General features: G+C 63.4%; 1 protein-coding gene across 1 annotated transcript in view; it reads right to left on the bottom strand.

Moving 5' to 3' along the window:
* Positions 1–719: 719 nt before the first annotated feature.
* The window catches only part of STX3 (syntaxin 3), a 4,849-nt gene continuing 4,565 nt past the window's right edge, over positions 720–1,003 (bottom strand). Inside the window, exon 10 of the mRNA XM_010179683.1 lies at positions 720–809. Within this exon, the coding sequence (XP_010177985.1) occupies positions 720–809 (90 nt within the window). The remainder of the gene's footprint in view (positions 810–1,003) is intronic.

The following is a 1,003-nucleotide window of genomic DNA, read 5'->3' as shown; positions in this document are numbered from 1 at the left end:
ATACTTGAGTTCTGTCCCCTTCCATGGGGGATCAACAGAGGCAGTCCCAGGGACAGCGAGGGCTGCAGGGGATGGTCCAAGGGGAAAAGGCTCTGGTGATGGGACCTCTCCATGGAGGACAGCAGGAGCAGCCGGTATGTGGGGGCTGAGGGCAGCAGGTCCGGGAGAAGTGGGGAGGGGAGGTGGCTGTGGGGAGACGTCACTGCTGGGACGGTCAGAAGCGTCTGGAGAAGGGAAAAGGGGAGATGTCAGCCTCCAGCTGCAGGGGCTGGTGCAGAAGGGGACGAGGGGCTGCAGCAAGGCCCTGCGGGTCAGGAGAGAGCGGGGATGGCAGGGGCAGAAGTGGGGGACGTGCAGGCAAGCACGAAGCCAAAATCCAGACCCCTGAGCGCCACAGACCCATGAGCACCACAGAGCTCCTGGGTACCACAGACCCATGAGCACCACAGACCCCCAAGCACCGTAGAGCCCCCAACACCACAGACCCGAGGCTGCCGGCCAGGCAGCCCCCAGAGCACAGCACCCCAGCCCCAAAGGCAGCAGCAGGAACCAAAGCACTGGCGCAGTGACACGCAGCAGAGCAGCCCGGGTAGGGCACGATGGCAAGGCCAGCCTGGCTGTGCCTGCCCACTGTCCCCAAGCCCTTCACGGACCCATGGCCCCAAGGTGGAGTCCCCCTGCCCCCCAACACTTACAGACCAGAGCCCCTGCCTTGGAGGCTATTTCTTTTTCAACCCCACGGAAAGTCCAATGATGAGGGCAACTATCCCCAGCAAGAGCACCACTACCACCGCCAAAATCAGCATCTTCTGGAGCGGGCGAGAAGGGAGACGGGGGCTGGTTATGCCTGCTCCATATTGGGGGGGGATGATGGAGCGCAGAACTGGGCACAGAGAAGCCCAGAAGAGTGAAAAATGCTGCAGGTCTGGGGACAGGGCAGGAGGGGCTGAGCCCTCACCAGCTCGTCCCACCTGGGGGGAGGAGGAGGCTCAGGGGCAGAGAG

This window comes from Mesitornis unicolor, unplaced genomic scaffold, assembly GCF_000695765.1.
Source record: "Mesitornis unicolor isolate BGI_N332 unplaced genomic scaffold, ASM69576v1 scaffold33942, whole genome shotgun sequence".
NCBI classification, from domain to species: Eukaryota; Metazoa; Chordata; class Aves; order Mesitornithiformes; family Mesitornithidae; genus Mesitornis; species Mesitornis unicolor.
Note: the sequence above shows the minus strand (reverse complement) of the source record. Positions and strands in the feature narration are given on the sequence as shown.